This window comes from Peromyscus californicus, unplaced genomic scaffold (assembly GCF_007827085.1).
Source record: "Peromyscus californicus insignis strain IS unplaced genomic scaffold, ASM782708v3 Scaffold_2__1_contigs__length_46816999, whole genome shotgun sequence".
Taxonomy (NCBI): domain Eukaryota; kingdom Metazoa; phylum Chordata; class Mammalia; order Rodentia; family Cricetidae; genus Peromyscus; species Peromyscus californicus.
The window spans coordinates 26,367,551-26,387,890 of record NW_026294540.1 but is presented as its reverse complement, the minus strand read 5'-3'; the positions used below and the strand labels follow the sequence as shown (position 1 = coordinate 26,387,890).

General features: G+C 50.9%; 1 protein-coding gene across 4 annotated transcripts in view; it reads right to left on the bottom strand.

The window, feature by feature from the left end:
* The window catches only part of Dtx2 (deltex E3 ubiquitin ligase 2), a 37,373-nt gene extending 17,379 nt beyond the window's left edge, over window positions 1-19,994 (bottom strand). For 2 of the 4 annotated variants that reach the window (XM_052754003.1, XM_052754006.1), the window contains exons 1-4: window positions 19,851-19,994; window positions 18,391-18,556; window positions 4,815-5,157; window positions 2,982-3,618 (exon numbers count right to left, since the gene is read on the bottom strand). In XM_052754003.1, coding sequence (XP_052609963.1) covers window positions 2,982-3,618; window positions 4,815-5,082 — 905 coding nt within the window. In that variant the 5' untranslated portion in view covers window positions 5,083-5,157; window positions 18,391-18,556; window positions 19,851-19,994. Of the gene's footprint in view, window positions 1-2,981; window positions 3,619-4,814; window positions 5,158-6,104; window positions 6,127-16,795; window positions 16,893-18,390; window positions 18,557-19,850 lie in introns of those variants that run through there. The other 2 variants (XM_052754004.1, XM_052754005.1) reach the window with 2 other exon arrangements.
* Between the last annotated feature and the right edge of the window lie 346 nt (window positions 19,995-20,340).

Genomic DNA, 20,340 nt, shown 5'->3' with positions numbered 1-20,340 from the left:
CCTGGCAGTGTCGACAGGCCTGCAAGTGGGGAGAGACCCCATCCAACAGGAGCCCCACACCAGGAGGAAAGATCCAAGACTTACTACATCTGACTCGCCCGAGTCCCCGGTCACAGCTCTGTGGAGTCTGCCCCAGCAGGACGTGGAGGCTCACTATACTCCGGGCACTCAGGAGCTGAAGGAGTCAGAATCTGAGGACAGCCTGAGCTACACGGTCAGTTCCAGACCAGGCCAGGCTAGAGAGTGAGATACTGCTTGGGGGAGGGTGGGGAGAAAAAGAGCGGGAAGGAAGAGGAGAGGAGAGGGAAGACAGGAAAAGAGGATGATTTACCTCAGAATAACTCCTAACAATTCACAAGGCTGACACTCTGCTTCAGTGCTCTAGGCTGCTCACAGGATCCCGTTCCCTCAAAGACCGACCCCACACACGAAGGGTGAGTGACCTGAGAGAGGGGCACCTCCTGGAGCCCTGCAGGCTCATGTCCATGTGAGAGCCTGCACAGGGACAGTGACACCTGTCTGCACTCCCAATTCCCAGAGGAGACACATATACCCCAGCTCTAGAGACACCCTGGAAGACCTGGTCCTGGCCCTCTACTCTCCCTGGTCTAGCAGACCCCTCCTCCCTGCACACTCAGGCCAGCTTCAGTGCCGCTCTACGGGCCCCACACAACTAACGGCTTTTCTTTTTAGCACCCAGGCATCAAGCTGGGGAGGCAGTATACCACTGAGCCATGCTGACAGTCCCTCACTGGGGATTCTAGGCAGGTGTTCTCCCACTGAGCCACACCCCAGCCCCTCACTGGGGGATCCCAGGCAGGTGCTCTACACTGAGCCACACCCCAGCCCCTCACTGGGGGATCCCAGGCAGGTGCTCTACACTGAGCCACACCCCCAGCATGAAGGATTCTAGCGAGTATTCTATCACTAGCCGTACCTGCAGGTCCTCATCTATAGACTCTAGGCAAACATCCCTGATGTCTATCCCTGCCCACGTCACAACCATGAAGAATAAAACTTCCCCAGGTAACAAAGACCTGGCAGCTCCTATTTAAGTGGGTTTTAGAGAACACTACTAGCTTTTGTAAGATGCCTGTGTGTGCCCGGCACTCCCCCGCCCCTTTGGTGGAGGGGCTGGGGATGGTAGAGGGCTTGCCTAACACACAGGAGGAGGAAAGAGGAGGAGGAGGAGGAGGAATTCAGGCCAGCCTGGAATACAAAGAGAGATTTTTTTCTAAAAACAAAACAGAATAAGGAAAAGCATAAAGCACCAGAGCCAGTGAGATGGTTCAGTGGGTACAGGAGAGCGCCATCGAGCCTGAGGACCTGAGCTCAAACCAGACGCACGTGGTGGGAAAGAACCAACGCACACGAGTTTTCCTCTGACTCTCTGCACACGCACTGTGACACCTACACCCACTCACCCAAAGAAAAGGTAATGATATAATTTTTTAAAAATACCACCTGACTTGGGGGCTGGAGACGGCTCAGCGGTTAAAAGCACTGTCTGCTCTTCCAGAGGACCCAGGTTCAATTCCCAGCACCCACACGGTGGCTCACAACTGTCTGTAACTCCAGTTCTATGGGATCTGACATCTTCTTCTGGCACCAGGCATGCATGGACGCAGACATACATACAGGCAAAGTACCAACAACACATGAAAACAAAACAAACCAGCAAACAATATGACAAAATTCCACCTGGCTTTGCGTGAGGGCAGAACTTATAACCCCACCGTCTGGAAGACTGAGACAAGAAGACTGAATCCCAGGACTGGGCTCTCTCTCCAGCACCACACACACACAGAACTAGAAGTACACCGCCTGGTATGGTCAGGCCTCTTACGTCATCATCTTTCTCAGAAGCTATACCCCACTCTCTACTTTTCTATCCACCTTCCTACCCCCTGGGCTCCTCTGAACTAAACTGTGGGCTCAGGGTTATAGGTACAGATGCTGTTTCCACCCCATATCTGCACTGCCTGGCACTTGGCAGGAGTCAGCGAGTACTCATTTATTCAAACTGTCCCCAACTGGGCAGCGGTGGCGCACACCTTTAATCCGAGCACTTGGGAGGAAGGGTCAGATGGATAGATCTCTGTGAGTTCGAGGCCAGCCTGGTCTAGAGCAAGTTCCAGGACAACCAGGGCTATATAGAGAAACCCTGTCTCAAAAAACCAAACAAGCCAGGCGGCGGTGGTGGCGCACGCCTTGAATCCCAGCACTCGTGAGGCAGAGGCAGGCGGATCTCTGTGAGTTTGAGGCCAGCCTGGGCTACAGAGTGAGATCCAGGACAGGCACCAAAACTACAAACCCTGTCTCAAAAAAAAAAAAAAAAAAACCCCGAGAAAACAGGAATGTTAAAGTGTCCTCAGGGTGCAGACCCCTCAGGCAGTCCACAAGCCCTGGCAAAAGTATACTGTACCTTACCACCCTGAGAATGAAATGACTGTTGAGCAGTGGGTAATGGCCTACAATCCCAACACTGAGGCCGAGGCAGGAAGCTTGTTTAAAGTTCAAGGACAGCCCCAGCTACATAATGAGTTCTGGGTCAGCCTGGGCTATAGAATAAGTCTGTTTTTAAAAAAACAAAGAGTTATTGCTGTGGTTTGTCGGTGAAGTGCTTGCCTGGCAGGCACGAAGCCTTGGGTTTGGTCTGCTAGCACCTGAGAGGTAGAGACAGGAGGATCAGAAGTTTGAGATCATCCTCACTATACAGGGAGTTTTGAGACCAATCTGATCTACATGAGACCCTGTTATTAAAAAATAAAAAAAAAAGATTGCTGACCTCAGGGCTACCAGACTCAGCGATCATAGTGCCATGGTTTGGCAGCTCCGTGGGTGCCATACTGGAAAACCAGGGAGCCTGAGCACGCATGTGGCACTTGCAAGAGACAACACACCAGGACAAGCAGGCATGTCGGTGCAAGGCTGAGGGAGGCTTTCCACATGGGTAAAAGCGAAGCCCGCACTGGAGGTACCTGGCTCCACTGGAGGCGGATGGTCCTGAGGGCAGGAGATGCGGCCCCAGGCGGGAGAGGCTGGCGTGAAACGGGGACCGGCTGCCCGGAACGGGAGGTGCTGTGCCCCAGGGGTTGGCGGTGTTCAGCCTGGGCGCAGACCTGGCCCCAGACAGCGAAGGTTTATTGTATGGGGCAAAGGCCTGGTGGGCCCCAAAAACAGTGGCGGTCCGGTGGGGTGCTTGGGGGGCAGGATATGCAGGCAGGTTGGTCATGGAGTGGCGGTAGCGACCTGACACAGGGCCAGTCCCGCTACCATGGAGGCACTGTTGGCAAGAGCAGACGAGTCCCGAGTGGCCTGGGGGCGCGATGATTGAAGTCACCGGGTACACCGGCCCCGCCTGCCGTCGCACACTCCGGCAGAAGCTGGACGTCTTGTTGGTCTGCGTTAGGGTGGCATAGTTGACTGTGTAGTTATAGCCCAGGGGGGCCAAGTCCACGACCTGGACGCCCCGGGCGACCTGCTGCTCCAGATAGTCACAGACACTAGCTTCATAGGCTATCCAAGATCCGTCATCACCCAGCCACTCCCAGATGATGCCCTGGCCTGGGGCGGAATTCTGTGAGAACAGGTGTCTGCGAACAGACCTCATGGTGCCTGTGGAGAAGGATCAGGACTCATAAATGAAAATTCTCCTGCTACTGCACACACTGACACTACAGGACATGCGTGTGCATCCATGTGTGCATATATCTGTGGCTTGTGTGCCTATGTATGTGTGTGCATCTGTCTGTGGAAGGTGTTTAACAGTGTGTGTCCAGGGTATGTGTGTGTCATGTTTGAATACATTGGTGTCTGGTTATACGTCTGCACATGTCTGTATATGTACCTATATATGCATGTGTCTGTGGTGTATGGATGGTATGTCTGAGGTTTACATATGTCTATGTGTGCATCTATGTCTGCTGATGTATGTCTCCATGTCTGTGCATGTCTGTGTTGCTGAAGATGGACCCCAGGGACCTCATCCATTCCAGGGATGTGTTCTACCAACGAGCTACATCCCCAGCCTCATTCTCCCCCCCTAGTAATTCAACAACATCACTGCAGGTATACGGTCACACTGCTATTTGACTCAGGGACTGGCAATCTATTCTGTCCAGATTTCACTGTAGGGTACAGAGGCTCACAAGGCAAAGAGCACCAAAGGACCAAGTCACAGGGCAAGGGCTCACCCTCTATGGCAAGAGAGGCTAGCAGCTTACTTGTCAAACATGGCTCACACTTAATAAGGCTTTTTCTTTTCCCTCCCCGTGAGACAGTTTAGTCCCAAACTCTTATAAATCCTCCATCTGCAGCCTCCCAAGTGCTGGAATTACAGGCAAGCACCACAAGACTCTGTCAACTACCATGGCACCCTAAATCCATGTTAGCCAGTCTGATGAAGGAGAAAGGAGCCAGGAGAGCCTCCGCATGGGCTCCCAACACATCTGCCACTACTGCGAGGTCCATTTCTTCCAGGTGATGCTGGTTTCTTTTGAGACAAGATTTCGTGTAGCCCAGCCTGACCTAGAACTCACTAGACAGTCAAGGATGGCCTTGAACTCGTCTATACTCAACACTGGGTCTATGCAGTGCTGGGCTTGAACCCAGAGCTTCTTGCATGCTAGGTAGCACTCCAGCAATGGAGCTACATCCCAGCCCTGGAAGCAATTACTGATTACAGCACCCTTCCATCAGGTGTGCTCATGTCGAGAGTTGGGAGGAAGGTGTGTCAGTCACAACCATAACTAAAACCTAGCGTGGTACCCGGCCCAAAGCCAGGCAGTGTGCCAGAGGCAGAAGGGTCTTACCAGTATCCTGGCGGAACTGAGTCCAGCTGGGGAGGTCGATGATGTAAGGGGCCAGGGAGGGGTCAGCTTGGCCTAAAGGGATGCTGTGGGCCAGGCTCCCTAGTCCAAAACGCTGGCCCTTCTGCTGGGCAAACTGCTGCTCAATGAAGGAGCAGACAGTGGCACTGTAGGGGTGCCAAGTGCCAAGCCCATCCTGCCACTCCCACACAGCCACCACCACAGGGCCAGGGTACACCTGCGGCAGAGACGAGCTTGGGGCCATGGCCATCTTCTGCTTTCCCTGAAGGCTTCAGACCACTCTGGGTTGCAGGCTCAGGTTCATTGCCCAGCACCTCCGGGGAACCTGGGAACAAGACACAGCAGTTACTTACGTGCATCGGGGGCCTTGTCAGGCAGCTGAAACCACCTTTCCTGTACCGCCCTCAGAGCACCACGAACCAGTTCTTGACCCCCATCTCTGCTCCAGCAGACACTCCTTTCACTTACTCCCTACCCCAGCAACCACTCCAGAACAGGGAGCACGGGGAAAGGGACGAGTTGATCGCTACCCGGTCATTTCCTTCTCAGTCAGCGACTTTCAGCTCTGAGTTTTTCCTTCCTTCCTTTCTCACACGAGGGAACGGAGTGGACCTGCACACGCCACACATCCTTGCTCCTCTCTGCTCTATTGCTGAGCCACACCCCTCAATCATAAACGAGGAATTCTCAGCAGATGCTCTACTGCTGAGCCATGCCCCTGGGACTCAGTGCATTTGTGAGTCACCCCAAATCTTTGTAGAGAAGGCCACGATGACCCTGTACATTTGTGTGAGAGCCCTACAGCTGTGAGACAAAGTACCACCTGCTACACTGTCCTCTCAGACGTTCTGAGGCTCAGGAACAAGGACTCCAGGACACCCTGGGGCAGTAGCTTAGGTGGGGCTTACACACAGGTAATGAATGGGTCAATGGATAGGAACAGTTGCTGTACAAACTAAGGATCCAGATTTAAACCCACAGAACCCACAGAAGAGCTGGGCATGCTACCTGTATCTGTAACCCCAGTTATGACCAGTCTGGCCCAAACGGCAAGCTTCCGGTTCAGTGAGAGTCCCTGTCTCCTAACAGTACTGTGGAAAATGAAAACAGACATCCTAAGTCCTCCGCTGACCTCTGCATGCCCACATGAGCACATACCACCCGAAACCACTACCAAACAAAACAAGCAGCTAAGGGACTACCGCTGACCACAAGAAACCCTAGATAAGAAACGAAAGTGTCCCTCGGCTGTCTCCACAGCCCTCCCTGTACCTGTGCCTTGCTCAGCAGCTAACTGGCTTCTGTTTACCCCAGAGACATTCTGCTCCTCTTTCCACTCCATCTTCTCCAGAGAACTTATATCCTTCACGCTCAACTTCTGGGATTAAGGGGGCGGGGCTCTGTGGGAGACTGCCTGCCTAGAATGCCCCAGTGTCACATGAGCTCTGACCCCCCCACACCCCCCCAACCAGAACGGGAACTGAACGGGAACACATACAGACACAATCCTGCCCCGTGTCTTCCTACCCCCAAGACAACAACAGCCCAGTGTCCTATTCACAGCGTAGGGCCAGCACCCAGCAGGCACTCCATGCACACCATCTTAAAACAGCTGGAGATGTCAGGCAGTGACGTCATGATGTGCCCACAGCTGTCCCACGAGAGACCTGCCAGGGCACAGTTCTGTGCCCTCACACCTGCAGCAGCTCTTGGCCCCTGAACTGAACCAGCTCCCTAAGCTCATGTCAAATTCTTCCCGGTTTCTCAGGCGGGGAGCTGAAACCTGCTCGGTCATATGGCAACAGACACTGGAACTTCTAGACTCTGTCACCCTTCAGAGCTTCCAGCGGGCCAAGGCCATGGTCCTAGAAGGGACAAAACACAGAGGCAGAGGCTAGGAAGTCTCTAGAAGCCCTACTTGCTCAGTATGTGTGCATTCATTTAGAACATGGAGATGTTGACATTTATGTTAAGTGATTTTCATAGGAACTAAGTATAGAGCACCCCCACACACACACCCTGGCCTGGTGTGGTGACAGATACCTATAAAGCCCAGCGTGTTGGAGGCCAAGCCGGAAGAATGTGAGTTTGAGACTGGCCTGGACTATATAGGGGGAGGGGGGGGAGGGGGGGGGAGAGAGGGGGGAGAGGGGGGGGGAGAGGGGGGGAGGGGGGAGAGAGGGGGGAGAGGGGGGGGAGAGGGGGGGAGGGGGGGGAGAGGGGGGGAGAGGGGGGGGGAGGGGGGGAGAGAGGGGGGGGGGAGAGCGGGGGGGGGGGGGGGGAGAGAGAGGAAACAAAATGAAACAAAACGCAACATAACCTTAAGGGCTGACACAACGGTTCAGTGGGTGAAGTGTTTGCAATGCAAACAAGAGGACCTGAGTTCAGATGCCCAGAATCCATGCAAAACCGTGTGCCTAGAACCCAGGCCTGGAGGGGCACAAAACAGTGTGCCTAGAACCCAGGCCTGGAGGGGCACAAAAGGCAGATTCAGCTGGCCAGCCAGCCTAGCTGAAATGAGACAGAGGTGAGCTCCAGGTTCAGGGAGAGACATTGCCTCAAAAAATAAGGTGGGGGAAAGAAGACACCGTGACATCCATTTCTGGTCTCCATATGCACCCTCACAGGAGAGTGTACCTGACACACAACGCACTCACAACACAAAAACACAGATGGGTGTAGTGGAACACAGGAGGATCAGAAGTTCAAAGCCAGCTTGGATTACATGAGAGGATGCTTCCAACAAACCAACCAACTTAACTTTTGGTGTCCACCCGGCGCAGGCTTTGGCCTTTTCTACTGTTTACTCACCTGCACACCCTTCAGGTGGCAAAGGGAAGGGAAACCACAGCATGCAAACACAGGCAGTGAACCAGGCCTGTGAGGACATGAGCCTAACTCTGGGTGCCAGACTGCCACCAAGCCATCAAGGCCTCCAACAAAGGCCCAGACACTGCCTGAGGATGAGACCTGGGGTGCTCTGAGCAAGGCTGGCGCAGCTCAGAATCTACAATTAAAAGTGTCTATAACCTAGCCGAGACATAAACCAGACAGTTGATTTCAGAGCCTGTAACTCCCAGGATGCCACTCATGGCTTAGGCAGCCAGGGCCTACAGCATCATCGGCTCACAGGTATGTTTCAACATGTCTGTCCATCCGCAGATCAACCAACTCACAGAGCTCTGCACAACAAACAGCCAAGGCCAGTCAGCAATGCTGGTTCCAGCTTTCCATGAAGGTATGAGGCCACAGTAGATCCTGGGTCCACCACCACATACACAGCTGGCCAGGCCCCCCTCATAACAAGCTTTCCATCTTTGGGACCTTATGCCCAGCCACAGTTGACTCTAGCAAGTTCCAGAAGATTCTAAGCCTTTCCCAGCCTCCAGCCATTGATTCTGCTGGTGTCTGACTGAGCATGCATGCAAATCTTTCCCGACTCCACTGAGTCTTCCTCCTGAGCCCTCTGGCCCACACTGTCACAGGGCGGTGACTCCACCCTCCTGTCCCCTTTAGCACAGAGGTCCCAACCATCCCAGCAGACCTGCATGTCCTAGAGTTCTAGAGTCAGTCTCTTTGAGGGGACAGCTGCTACTGACTCCAACATGACACAACAGAACCTCAAATGTCCTTCAACCAAGAGGGTCTGAAACCCCAGGACCAATGAGGGAGAGAGGGCCAGTGAGATGGCTGAAGAGGTAGGCAGGGAACTGCCACTAAGCCTGGCTCTTGAGTCCTGTCCCCAGGATGCACATGATAGAAAAGGACTCCTACAAGTTGTCCTCTGACCTCCACCCACAAGCCGTGACACACGCACATACAAAAAAGAAATACAGTAAAAATATAGGGGGAGACCCACCTACTCTAGGGGCCTGGGCCTTTGAGTTGATGCCTAGACATGCCTAGCAGCTAGAACCCTGCATCACGCACACTGTGCCCAGTGTCGATGTGCCCATTCTCGACCACAGCCCCAGCCAGCACCAAGCTGCCCTTCAAAACCTAATTTGTTTCAGCACCTAATGGTAGGGCCATTTAGGGGCTATTCGTAATTATGGAAATTACACTAATTGGCTGTGGGGAAAAGCCTCAATCTGGAAACAATATAAGCACCCCACAATGTGGGAAGTTCTTTTAATACTGGAGATGGCACCCAAGGCTGCCACTGAACTAAGTACCACCAGCCCTAACACGGGGTTTTTTTAAGACAGGATCTGGCCTTATAGCCCAAACTGACCTGGAAATCCAATCAATTCTCTTGCTTCGGACTCCAAGTGATGTTACAGGCATGACTCACGATGTCTAGCTCTTTTACAATTTTTATTATTTGTTTCTAATTGTGTGCCACGATGAGTTCAGGTACCTGCAGAGGCTTCAGACACCCCTGGAGCTGGAATAACAGGTAGCTGTGAGCTGGGCTAGGAACCGGATCCTCTGGAAAAGCAGCAGGCACTCAACAGACGAGCATCTCTCTAGCCCCTTGTTTTATAAGACAGTCTTACTCTATAGTCCAGGCCAGCCTGGAACTCTAGAAAATCCTCCTGCGTCAGCCTCCTAAGAGCTGGGATTATAGGCCTGAGCTACCACCGGCAGCCAACCCTGCCACTCCATCCCGCAAGCTGTTTTCTAAGCTGGCTCTCTGAGTTCTGGGGCTTTCCCAGAAACATGGGTCTGAAACTCCACACCCAACCAGCTGACAGTTACAGTAAGCAGACAGAGACCTGAAAGATATCTCAGAGGCTGGGAAAGCCTCTCCAAGGGCCAGGAAAAGTCAGATTCCGAGTACAAATCTAACAAAGAAATGCCATACTCTTATTAGAAAATCTGACTTTAAAAAAATGGGGGCTATTGAGAAGACCCAAGTTTGATCCCTGGGACCCACATGGGGGGGGGGGGGAGAGCAAGAGAGAGCGAGAGAGAGAGAGAGAGAGAGAGAGAGAGAGAGAGAGAACAGATTCCTGCAATCCATCCTCTGACCTCCACATCTGTGCACTCCACACCATGAGCACACACAAAGCATACATATACATACAATAAATAAGAATAGAATATTGCCAGGCAGCAGTGGTGCCTTTAATCCCAGCACTCGGGAGGCAGAGCCAGGCAGATCTCTGTGAGTTCGAGGCCAGCCTGGTCTACAGAGAGAGATCCAGGAAAGGCGCAAAACTACACAGAGAAACCCTGTCTCGAAAAACCAAAAAACAAAAAAAACAAAAAAAAAAAGGAATATTTTTTTCAAATAAGAGCTGTGATTTACAGTGTAAGACACTGCCTACCACGCACACAGCCCTGGTTTTCAACCCTAACACCAGACCACACAAAACCAAACCAAACCACAAAATTAAAAGTGGGTGCTGAAGCGACTGAAGAGAGGTTCAGAGCACTGGCTGCTCTTCCAGAGGACCCAGGTTCGATTCCCAGCACCCACATGGCAGCTCACAACCATCTATAACTTCAGTTGCAAGGGATTCAATGCCCTTTTCTGGTCTCTATGGGCACTGGACATGCACACGGTACACATACATGCAGGCAAAACACCCATACAAGCCAGGCAGTGATGGTGCACACTTTCAATCAAAGCACCCAGGAGACAAAAGGCAGGAAGATCTCTGAGTTCAAGGCCATCTTGGTCTACAGAGTGAGTTCCAGGACAGACAGGGCTCTAAAGAGAAATCTTGTCTCAAAAAAAAAAAAAAAAAAAAAAAATCCATTCTTTCTATCTGTCTATCTATCTATCTATCTATCTATCTATCTATCTATCTATCTATCATCTATCTATCTATCTACATATTGTTTTTTGAGACAGGGTTTCTCTGTGTAGCTCTGGCTGTCCTGGAACTCGCTCTGTAGACCAGGCTGGCCTAGAACTCACAGAGATCCACCTGGCTCTGCCTCCCAAGTGCTGGGATTAAAGTCATGCACCACTGCCGGCAGCCAAAATCATTTTTAAAAACTGGTGCTGAGAATAGAACCCAGATACTTATATGCTAAGCATGCAATCTGCCAATGAAACACACCTATCCTCAGCTGCCATTTTTTCACATTTTCTAAAGTAAGGAAGTATTAGTTTCCTACTTAATAAATACAAAATAAAAAATCATCTGAGGCGGAAGAAATGGTTAGTTGGGTAAGACCAGTTGCTCTGCAACCCTGAGGACCGAAGTTTGAACTCCTAACACTCTCGTGAAAAAGCTCTGCGTGGCTGTGCACGTCAGTAACTGCAGCACTGGGGCCGACACAGGCAATGGAGAGGTCCTGGGAGCCGGCTGGCTGGAAGCAGCAAGCTCCCAGTTCGGTCAATGACCCTGTCTCAAGGGAATAAATACAGCAGAGAGCAGTGGCAGACGACACCTGACATCCTAGTCTAACTTCCCTATCCACGCACAGGCACGTGTACCCCCCAGGCAGTCTGTCTCACACACACTCACACACACACACACACACAGCCTAAAAATGTTTTTAAATCTCTTTAACACGACACACACTGCTACAGATACAGCTCGGTGACCGAGCACTTACCTAAAATGTCAAACACTTTTAAAAGGTCAAACTCACCACCAAACCAAGCCAATGCTACTACCTCTGCTGTTCAAGATCACTACTGGGCACAGCTGCTACTATCCAGGTGGGGCTTCAGTCACAGGGGCCTGATCAACTCATTACAGCAATTCCCGGTCAACACACACACCCCATCCCTGACCTCCAGGAAAAACAAGCCACCCGGGTGTCAGGTGTCACCTGAGGGTTACAATCGTCCTGTGATTGCAGACCTACAATCCTCCTTCTATTTCACTCTTGTGCAGGGGGTCGGACCCAGTCAGTGACCTGACTGCTCTGCAACTTACTATGAAGCAGAGGGCTTTGAAGTCCTGATCTTCCTGCCTCCGCCCCCAAGGGCTGGGATGACAGGCGTACTCAAGAGCTGAGAGTGTACCTTAAAGGTAGAGCATCTGCCTATCATACACAAGGCCCCGGGTTCTATACTGAGCACAGAACAAAAGATAGCAAAGGAAAAAAAAAAAAAAAAAACCAGCAGCAAGCTACTCGAACTAAAGAAGCTGCTCAAATAGTGCCCAACTGTGCAAGCGGGATCTGTAGTTAGAAGCCAGCCTGGGATATAGGAGACCCTGGAGCTGCTCAAGGGCACCACAGTTCCCACGACTGTCCAGGATTAGGAGAAATAGCAAACCTCCTGCCAACACCAAAAGCAAATATTTCAGATTGTTCCAGTTACAAATCTGCTGCCATGAGACAAAAAGTTTATAAACTAACAAGAGTAACTGCATTCCAGTCACAATGTAAGAACAGCTAAAGTGGCTCAGTGGTAGAGCACCTGCCTAGGATGCCCCAGTGAGGGGCTGGGGTGTGACTCAGTGGTAGAGCACCTGCCTAGGATCCCCCAGTGAGGGGCTGGGGTGTGGTAGAATGCCTGCTTAGAATCTTCTAGTGAAGGAAGGGCTGTGGCCTGGCTCAGTGGTAGAGGACTTGCCTAGCAAGAACAAGGTTCAATCCTCAATGCTTCTAACAACAACAAACTTTTTATGAACAAAAACAGTGTGGAGATAGGCACTGGTGGTGCATGGCTATAAGTTAGTTATTCCAGCACCTGGAAGGCTGAGGTAGGAGGAGTACTGCAAGTCAGAGGCTAGCCTGGGCTACAGAGAAAGACGGTCTCAAACTCCCCCTCAAAAAAGTGGAAATATAAATTACAACCTGGGAGAAAGGCTAAAATTGACAATGCGTGCCAGTTTTTCTAGCACTTGGAGGACCAAGAGAACAAGGTTGGGCAGGGCACAGCTGGAGACAGAGGCAGATAGAGCTCTTTGAGTGCCAGGCCAGGCAGGATGGCCCAGTGGGTAGAAGTGCTTGTCATGCAGACCTAACAACCTGGGCTCAAGCCTCACTACCCACATCAAGAGTGAAGTAAGAACGGGCTCCATGAAGTCCTCTGGCCTCCACGTGCACACCGTGGCTCCTACACCCACAGCCCCACATACAAATAAAATAAAAAGGAGTCAAGGTCATCCTCAAATACACAGAGAGCATGAGGCTAGTGTGGGCTACACATAAGTCTCACAAAAACAAAAAACAAAACCCCACAATGAGTGATGAGATGGCTCAGGGGATCAAGGTGCTTGCCACCAAGCCTGACTCCTGAGTTCAATTCCAGGATGAAGGAGGCAATTCTTACAAACTGTCCTCAGCCTCCCCTCGTGTGCACCCATGAACACACCATGCACACACACAAAGTAAATAAACTATAACTTTAAATTTTTAACTGAATAAGTATATTAAAACGTGCATGTATACATACTAGAAGAGCAGATGTGGGGATACAGCACACTGGTAGAATGCTTGCTTAGCAATGTGCACACATCCTGAGTTCAAGCTCAGCTCAAAAAAATAAAATAAAATAAGCAAACCTCTAAGCCAGAACAGTAGTACACACATATCCCAGTACTTGAGATGTGGAAGCAGGAGCATCAGGCGTTTCAACGTCATCCTTAGCTACACGGTGGACTGGAGGCCAGCCTGGACTAGAGAATAGGAAACCCATCTCAAAAAAAAAAAAAAAAAAACAGAAAAAAAATGAAAATTTTGAAAAGCAGACCATGCATGAAGAGCAACGTGTGTGCATTAATCAAGCTGTTCTTTCTCACCTGATAAACAATCACCTAAGAGAATGCTCGGTCATCTCAGCACTCCGAGTGCCCCACAAGCCCTAACATCTGGCCTCTTAATTCTCTGCAAAATGTCCGAATCTCAGCTGCTAAGTGCTTGCTGTACAAGCATTAGGACCTGAGTTCAATTCCCATAATCCACGTGAAAAACTCAGGCACGGTGGTACACAATCCCAACACTGGAAAGGCAGAGACAGGAGGGTCCCAGGAGCTCACTGGCCAGGACCAGGGAGTTCCAGGAGAGACCTTGTCTCAGAAAAATAAGGAAGTGAGAGAGGCTAAGGAAGACGCTCATCAACCTCTGGCTTCACACACATGTGAATGCACAGTCATGTACACATGTACATGCATGCATAGGCACTCGAGCGCGCGCGCGCGCACACGCGCACACACACACACGCACGCACACACACGCACGCACGCACGCACGCACGCACACACGCACGCACGCACAGGCAGTGTGAAGACACTCACTTTCCTTCCAATTCTCCTTTGCCCCACGGATTTCCCAGGTTCCACTCTGCCTCAGGCAGCCATGAGAAAAATCAGAGATCCTCGCTCCCTCTCAGCCTTCTGTCCACAACCCCCAACAGCTGCCTCGAGCCTACACAATCATCACCTCCTCGGCTGCCACTGCCCACATCTGTCTGCGGCCCTTCTGCCTCGCACAGACGTAAGCACGCCCTCCCAGCTGGCCTCACCAACTCATCTCTCCTAGTCTTCCTCAAACACAGGTGCAAGATTAGCCCCTCCGAGTGCCTGTTCTGATCTCGTCTCTTCCTCCCCTCCCCTGAATCTGCAGAATGAAGTTCACGTTCTGCAGGACAACACTCACAGCCACCATGACATGCTGGTGCACACATATGAATCCAGCCCTCTGCGGCAGAGGCAGGTGTGTCACTTAAGGTCCGATACTCTATGCGGCCCTAACTCCATAGAGAATTCCAGGCCATTCTGGGCAGGGCAATGTCATAACCAAAAAAGAATTTAACTGAAGAACTGTGTTCCCTCACCTCCATGTTCTGCTCTACCCCAAAGGTGGAGGACTATCCTCACCCCACCTGTACTTTCTCTGTGTGTGGATGCAGGTATGTGGACATGTGTGTGAAGGCCAAGGGTTGATACTGGGCATCATCCACAGCACTCTCCACCTCGTTTTCTCGTGGAGAAAACACTGATTTTGTGTCTGTGTGTGAGTACCCACAGAGGCCACAAGATGGTTCCCTGGAGCTGGAATTATAGGCTTTTGTGAGCAACCTGATGTGGGTGCTGGGAACTGAACTTCAGTCCTTTAAGAGAACAGCAAGTGCTTTTTCTTAACCACTGAGCCATCTCCCCAGCCCTGGCCTCCTTATTTCTTGAGACAGGATCTCTCACCGAACCTGGAGCTCCACCATTCAACAGAACAAGCTGGCCAGCAAGCCCCTGGGACTGCCCCGTCTCCACCTTCCCAGCACTGGGATTACAGATGTGCACTGGTCCACTCACTTTTTACATGGGTTCTGGTGATCCAAACTCACATCCTCAAGCTTGTGCACAAGTACTTTACCCACCCAGTCAACTCCTCAACCTTCACCTCTATTTTCAATTAAAATGTATTACATGTTTTGGTGCTGGGGATGGAACCAGAGCCTTGACCATGCCAGGCCAGGCTCCATGACTGAGCCATGCCCCGGCCCCTCACTGGCAGATTCTAGGCAGTTATTCTATCGTTGAGTTACATCCCAGGCCCAAGGCCCAATTAAAACAGAGAGAAAACACGTTCTGAACTTCTATAGTGTTCTATCTCCTCTTCATAGAATTCTGCTAAAATCTTTCTAGTCTCCAGAGCTTTGGTATACATTTGTGGTGTTAAGTAACTTATGAGCGAAAAACTATTACTTTTTTTTTTTTTAAGATTTATTTATTATGTACACAGAAGAGGGCGCCAGATCTCATTACAGATGGTTGTGAGCCACCACGTGGGTGCTGGGAATTGAACTCAGGACCTCTGGAAAAGCAGTCGGTGCTCTTAACCTCTGAGCCATCTTTCCAGCCCTTACTTGGTTACTTTTGAGACAAGCTCTCACGTACCCCAAGCTGGCCATGAACTCATCAGGTACCTGAGGACAACTTTGACCTTCCTAATCCTCCTGCTTCCACCTCCCAAGTGCTAGGATGACAGGACTGTGGCACCAGGCCTATGCAGTGCTGGGGATGGAACCCAGGGCTTGGAGCAAGGTAAGCAAACACTCTATCAGCCAAGCTACCTTCCCAGGCCCTAAAGCAATTGATTTGGCTCATTTTTGTCATGGCGGGAGGGTCCATTAAGACACGGCACCAGCCCTTTTGAGTAGGGAAGCAGAGAGAGAAACAGAGGCACGGAAGTGACCAAGCACGTGGAGGTGGCTTTGTCATCTCTCAACCCACCTTCTGAAGAACTGTATCACTTCAGGGAGACATAACTCATTGCACAAGATCAGCACTAATCTGCTCTGAAGCTAATGACTTCCTCTTCCTCTTTTTTTTTTTTTTAAATATTTATTTATTATGCGTACAGTATTCTGCCTGCATGTATACCTGCATGACAGAAGAGGACACCAAATCTCATTATAGATGGTTGTGAGCCACCATGTGGGTGCTGGGAATTGAACTCAGGACCTCTGGAAGAACAGCCATTGCTCTTAACCTCTGAGCCATCTCTCCAGCCCGCTAATGACTTCTTTAAAAATATGGTTTTTTTAATTATCTATATGCATGTGTGTGTTGTACGTTTGTATGCCATGTGCAGGAGGGTGCCCACAGAGGCCAGAAGAGTACACTGGATTCCCCTGGAACTGGAGTTACAGACGGTTGTGAGCTGCCTGACATGAATGCTGGGAAGCGAACCAGGGTCATCTGCAAGACCCAAAAGTGTTCTTAACTACTGACCCATCTCCTCTGCCCCTAAAGTCCACCTCTTAAAGGCTGAACAGTGCCAGGACCACAGTGGAAACCAGGCTTCTGGTGTATGCACATCTCTGGATGACAATCCATTAGCCATTGGCAAGGCCCTCAGAACCCGCTATATATACTCTGCCTCCTGCCCACATTCCCAGCCTCTCCACTCTACAGTCACTTGTTGTTCTGGCCAACACAGCTGCACCCACAGCAGCCCGGCCCGGCCCTACCCTGGAAGCTTCAGGACTGTGCAGATGCTGACACTCCTTCTAGACTTTCTCCCCACTTTCTCCTCAGCTCACCCTGGCCACCACTTCCAGAAGCCCTCCTGACCCCCTGGAGGAGGGGGACTCACCTTTGACTCACCTCAGCACTACACAACTATCACAACTCCTTGTCACTAACTGGCATGTCTGTCTTTTCACCCAAGAAGTTGCCAGAAGGAGGAGATCTTGTCTGGCACCTGGCAGAGGTTTGTGCAAACAGAAAAAAAAAAAAAAAAAAGTTTCTGATTCACAGGCAGTGACAGTGACTCATTTCTCTAGCCTACAAAGCATAGGTTTGTTGGTCGGTTTGTTTTTAGTTTTGAGACAAAACTCCCCATGTAGCCCAGGCTGGGTTAGAATTCACTACATATCCCAGGATGGCCCCAAACTCATGACCCTCTGCCTCAGTTTACTGAATGCTAGGATTACAACTTATAATATCATGCAAGGGTGAACTGGTTCCACGGCCCAGGCAGAACGCAAACTCGCAGTTGTGCCTAAGTCTCCCAAGTGTGGGGTGACAGGCGTTCATCACCTTGCCGGGCATGCTAGCCTTTTAACGTATTATTATTGTGTGAGTATGGGCCTGTGCTAGCAATGAAGGTGTGCAGAAGTCGGGGGTGGCTTAAGAGCACTGACTGCTCCTCCAGTGGACCCTGGTTCGATCCCCAGAACACACGGCAGCTCACAACTGTCTGTATCTTCAAAGTCTGACACCATCACACAGACACACATGCAGGCAAAACACCAACATATAAGATAAAAATAGATTATTTAGATCTCCAGATATCTAACGTGATAGAGAGAACTGACTCCTGCTTACTGCTCCCTCACCTCCACATATACACCATGGCTCATACATACAACAAGTAAATTTTTTATTAAAAAAAAAAAAAGCCAGGCGGTGGCGGTGCACACCTTTAATCCCAGCACTCGAGAGGCAGAGCCAGGTGGATCTCTGTGAGTTCGAGGCCAGCCTGGGCTACAGAGCAAGTTCCAGGAAAAGGCGCAAAGCTACACAGAGAAACCTTGTCTCGAAAAACCAAAAAAAAAAAAAAAAAAAAAAAGTAATAATAAAAAATAAAATGTTTTCAAGTGCTGGGGCTCGAACCCAGGGTCTTGCATGCTAGCTAAGCACTCTACGAAGGCTGCCTCCCAGCCCATAAAGCATGTCCTAAGGTAGGAAGCATCCTCTAAGACTGGTTAGACAGAAGCAGGGTTGGCAGGAAGCCAGCTGAATTTATTTGCAACAGCAGGCAATCGACAATCAACTCCCAGGCTTCTTTTTGCTCCTGGAACCCCAGAACCCCACCATCCACACTGCCTGCTTCTCTGTGTGTGTGGACGTGTAAATGCTATGTGCATGTGTGCACAGATGCATGGCTGCTCCTGGAGGCTAGCGGACAGCCTGGATTGCAGTTCCTCAGGTACCATCAACCTTGTTCACTCACCAAATAGGCTCAGCTGGTTGACTGACCAGCAAACCCCAGGGATTCACCCATCTCTTCCCTACCACTAGAATCACAGGTACATACCACCACGCCAGGCTTTTTACATTGGTCCTGGAGAATGAATCTGGATCCTCACGCTTGTCAGACAAGCACCCGAGCCATCTCCCTTCAATGCCCACACCCACCTTCCCTTTTGAAAACCAGATTTCAAAAGCATCAAGGTGAATTTCCCCATGGTTCTCACCTCCTCTCACTTGAAGGGCTGGCACCAAACTGTCCCTTCTCGATGGAGACACCAGATCTTCAGGAGCAATAACTTGTCTGAGTTCCCATCTTGATATGAACGGCAAACAACAAAAACCGGGCAAATCTGAGGGCTTGCTGACTCAGCCACACCAATTCCGAGGTACCTTTGCCAAAAAAGATGATTAAGTCTTCAATGAAGAAACGGCAAGAGAAAATGAGCACACAGATGTCGGGGCCCGTGTGCTGTGGCTGGCGACTGGAAATCACCAGACTTATTTCCCAACAGCCTGGGCAGAGCACAGAAGGTATGACAGTGTTTCTCAGACCACTCAAATAAGCCCTTCCCCAGAAGCCCATAAGAGGACTTCAGAAACCAGTCCACCGGACAGTTCACACAGTAAATACACCAAGGGCCTAGATACCAGAATAGCTGAAATCAACCCTGATTTTTTTTTTTTTTTTTTGGCTACTAGAAGTCCACTTTATAGAACTGTTACTTTTGGGGGGTTTTTTTGTTTGTTTGTTTGTGTTTTTTGTTTTTTTTTTGAGCAGGTTCCACAGTATACAGCTTAGGGTTGGCCTGGAACTCTTGACTCTCATGCTTCTGCCTCACAAGTGCAGAGATTACAGGCGTAAGTCACCACACCCGGCTAACACTTTTTTTCTGTTGTTGTTTTTTGCTTTGGAAGGGGGCATGGTTAACATACAGGCTTGCTACACAGCACAGGGAAGCTTTGAACTCGCTACCCTGATATCTTAGTCTCCCAAGTACTGGGACTACGAGCATGCACCACCACATCGCTGGGCTCTCCAGAACTACAAAGGATGGCATGTAGAAATAGAGTGCCTTAAAGGTCTTGCCTCTGTACACATTCGTATTGGTGCCGTTGTGGAGGCAAAGCTAACGCGGGCGACCCGCAGCTGGCTCTGAGGAATAGGATGAAAGCGGAGCTGCAAAACAGAGACTCCCCCAAAGTGCCCCAGGGACCCAGTTTGAGAGAGACCGAGAATGGAAAGGCATACGCCTCCGAAGTCCAACTCCCAGCCATTGGTGGAGCACCACTGCCTGGGTGCAGCCCCCTCAGGACCGAAACTGTCCCCTCAGGGAACCAGGGTTAGCAATAGCCTCACGCCTCTTCCAGGTCCTGTAGGGCTCAAACTCTCAGGCATGCGACCCCCGTTTCTGCAAAAATAGGACTCTCACCACACCCAGCCCTGTCCCCAACGCCCAGAGCGTCCCAACTACGACTTCCCGCTTCCAGAAGCCGGGTGCCCCGGAGCCCAAAGCTCCCAGCACCCCCAGGACTCACCCATCCCACCGGCACGGCCCTCCCTCCCTCGCACGACCGCCCCCTTCCGGTCCCAGCTTGGCTCAATAGCCCCCCTCTCCTCAACCCACCCGCCCACCTTCAGGACCCCAGCCTGGGCGCCAGCAGGTGGCCCGCCCGCCCCGCTCACCGAGTCTGAGGGAAGCAGAGGGAACAGGTGGAGAGGACCGCCGACCTCCGGCTTCAGCTCTGGCACGGCCTGGCAAGAACCCACCGACTACAGCTCCGACTCCGAGCGGGAGGCAGCCGGAGTGAAACTCGGCGTCGCAGCCTCCCAGCGCCGCGCTGCGCATGTCCCCCCCCCTCTAGCGGTGCCTTCTGGGAAATGTAGTTCTGGCGAGGCGGAGTGGGCGGAACCAAAATGCACCAGCAGATGTTAATGTACCCAGCCTTCCTTCACTTACTGCTTACTGACTTATTCCTTCGATAATTACTGATTCACCTGGTTTTTAATAATTTTTATGTCTATTATTATTACTATTATTATTATTATTATTATTATTATTATTATTATTATTATTATTATTATTATATGTGTGTGTATATGATGGGGGTGGGTTACGTATAGAGGTCAAACATCAACTTTAGGAGTCTGTTCTCCCCTTCTACCTTCACGTGGG